General features: G+C 35.2%; 1 protein-coding gene across 1 annotated transcript; it reads right to left on the reverse strand.

Moving 5' to 3' along the window:
• Positions 1 to 491: 491 nt before the first annotated feature.
• LOC121008257 (protocadherin gamma-B2-like) lies at positions 492 to 2,822 on the reverse strand. Its single transcript, XM_040440725.1, has one exon. The coding sequence runs from the start codon at positions 2,820 to 2,822 to the stop codon at positions 492 to 494; it is 2,331 nt and encodes a 776-aa protein (XP_040296659.1).
• Positions 2,823 to 3,366: the final 544 nt, after the last annotated feature.

The raw sequence follows: 3,366 nt of genomic DNA on the forward strand, positions 1-3,366 counted from the left end.
TTGTAGACAAGCCACTGTTTCTTCTGAAACTACCATTTATATATGAATATGAGTAGGCATCTACCCACTTTAGGGCATCATTTTTGGATGCTTGTTCAGAACAAGGTACTGTTTTTTTGTTTTTTTTACATTAACACCATGTGTGTTTAAACACCCTCTGCCCCACAATGAAGTACACGTTTTAGAACTATTTTAATTTTAAAAAGAACAGCAAACCTAACAGTACAGTTATTTTTTTTAAATAGGATGTGTGTTAACATTGTCAACCATGTATTTACACATAGCTATATATATTTTAGTGTTATTACTAGGAGTGGTGAGTTGTAACTGCTATTACAATATTCATACTTATTTCAATAAATATAAAAATAAAGAGATTTTAAGAAGAAATATATGGGAAATTGCATGACATCATAAAACAATATAAGGAACTACAGTTTAGATACTAGAAGTGAAGTTATATAATTTTCAATATATTTTAATGAATTGCTTCATACCTGGACAATGTTGCATGTAGATGAGTTGCCAGAATCAATTGTAGGAGTGACATCCTCAGTGTCTATAAGGTTCTCTGTAGGGACATTCTGCACTGGCTTCAGATAAGCAATTTCATTCTGCTTTGAGTCCAGGGTCACACACACATCATATGAGAATGGGAAAGGTAAACTTGTATCACTGATCTCAGAAGGGTATCCTAGGGTGAACTGAGGGTATACATTTCTATTAAAAGCTTCAAATGATGTTGGACTATGAGTCTGTCTGCATTTAGCAATGACTGTGATCAGCACTGTCATAATGAACAAAAGTGAGATAAGTGCGATAGCTATTACAAGGTAGAATGTTGCATTAGAAGAGGTTGAGTTATTGGGTTGGCGTATTATCTCTGGCACAACTTGTTGAAAATTCTCAGCCATAACCAAGTTCAAAGTAACTGTTGATGACAGAGATGGAATTCCATTATCCTTCACCAGAACTACCAGTTTTTGTCTCAAAGATTCTGTATCTGGAAGATCTCTTCCAATTTTGATTTCACCTGTATACTGGCCAATGGTGAATAAAGAAGGTTCAGGAACTTGTAGTAAGTGATAGGAGAGCCAGGCATTGTGTCCAGAGTCGGCATCCACTGCAATTACTTTGGTAACTAGATAACCTTTCTCAGCAGAGTGAGGAATAAACTCAAATAATGCTGACCCCTCAGTGTCTGGTGATGGGAAGAGAATCTTAGGAGAATTATCATTCTTATCAATGATACATATCTTCACTGTGACATTATTACTTAGAGGTGGAGATCCATGGTCTTTAGCCATTATCTGGAACTGAAATTCCCGCAACTGCTCAAAGTCAAAAGATCTCTGGGCATAGAGAACTCCAGTCATTGAGTTTATGGATACATATGATGAGACTGGAATGTCATCAATATTTCTGTTAATGATAGAATAAGTGACCATAGCATTTTCGTTTTCATCCAGGTCAGATGCATGGACATCATGCATTAATGCACCTGCTGGGGTATGTTCGGCAATGTAGTTAATATAAAGGGGTTTTTCAAAAACTGGTGCATTGTCATTCACATCTGAGATGGTAATGTGAATTGTTTTCTTAGTTAACATTGGAGGAGAGCCCTCATCTTCTGCTATGATTGTGATGTTATATGCTGGAGTTGTTTCTCTGTCAAGTGGACCAACAGTTATAAGCTTGTAATAATTATTGGATGATGGAACTAATTTAAGTGCCTTTATATCTGTTATTTGGCAGTTGACTTCTCCATATTTTCCAGAATCCAAATCCTTCACATTTATCAAAGCCACAAGGGTCCCAGGTGTAGAATCCTCTGGTATTGGTATTGATAGTGATGCAATTGTTATCTCTGGGGCATTGTCATTAACATCCATAATTTGTATTAAGACAGAACTTTGCGCAACTAGGCCTCCCCCATCAGCAGCTTCTACAGTCATCTCATAAGTCTGTGTTGTTTCATAGTCTAGTTCTCCTTTTGTCTGGATGACCCCAGTTTTAGAATCCATGGTAAAAACTTGCTGTGCATTTTCAGGAATATGACTAAATGAATAAATGATTTCTGCATTGGATCCTTCATCTTTATCAGTTGCATTCAAATGCAACGCTATATAACCAATTGGTATGTTTTCATCTAAACTCACCTTATAATGATTTGGACTAAACACAGGATAATTGTCATTAGCATCCTGAACCAGAATTCTGACTACCGCAGTTCCAGATCTTAAGGGTTTTCCTCCATCAAAGGCAGTTAATGTCAATTCATATGTTTGCTGTATTTCACGATCTACTGACTGAACTAAGGAGAGTTCTGGATATTCTCTTTGTGACTTTTCTACCAATGAAAAATATGGATTGGGAGTAAGATTGTAACTCTGCAGAGAATTAGATCCTAAATCTGGATCTCGTGCATTCCCCAAAACAAATCGTGCCCCAGGCAATGCAGATTCACTTATTCTCACAGTAAAGATATCCTTAGAAAAATTTGGTGGGTTATCATTGATATCCTGGATCTCAATTTTTAAAGGGAAAACATTTACTGGATTTTCTGCCAAAATTTCAAGATCCAGAATGCAGTTCTGCTCTGACCCACAGATCTGCTCCCTGTCTATACTGTCACTGACATATAAATTGCCATTTTCTATGCTAATATTGAAATAATTTCTGTTGTGATGAGAAACTATCCTTAATTTTCTCATTTTGAGATTGCTGCTGTTCAATCTTAAATCTTCTGCAACATTCCCAACAACAGAATTCAGCTTCAGCTCCTCTAGAATTGAGTAGTGGAAATGATTAGAAGCAGTCATAGAAAAGAAAGAAAAGTAGAAACATAGTACTTGCCATGCCATGTCCTGTGTGTAGTAAAAAGTCAGATCCTTGCAGCTTTTTTTCAAATAATGCAAATAAAACGCTAAACTAAATCTATTATCCAAAACACTATATAAGGAAATGAATAAATCTGTTCTTGTTCAGATCTGCAGTGTCCGTGCATTAAAAATGATCTCTAGCTCCACATGCTGTTCAGATAGTTTTTCTGAAGAGTTAGGCAACAGCACCATCATGAGGATTCATTTAGGTACTACAAATAAACTTTGCAAGAAATATTACTATATCTGCTAAATATTTATAGTCAATAATTTATAGGTTTATAAGTTAAAAATTAGCAGTCCATCTGAAAATATTTGTGTCCATGAGTTTATTTTTAAAAAATAATTTAAAATCTAGTGTATAAGTGTTAATCTATGTGTTGCTTTTGGTTAGTAGTCAAATCAACATATAATTGGGTCTTTGCTTTGATTGCTGTAATTTATAATACAAATCTTGAAACGTTATATGGAATGGAATATGAAA

This window comes from Bufo bufo, chromosome 1 (genome assembly GCF_905171765.1).
Source record: "Bufo bufo chromosome 1, aBufBuf1.1, whole genome shotgun sequence".
Classification (NCBI taxonomy): domain Eukaryota; kingdom Metazoa; phylum Chordata; class Amphibia; order Anura; family Bufonidae; genus Bufo; species Bufo bufo.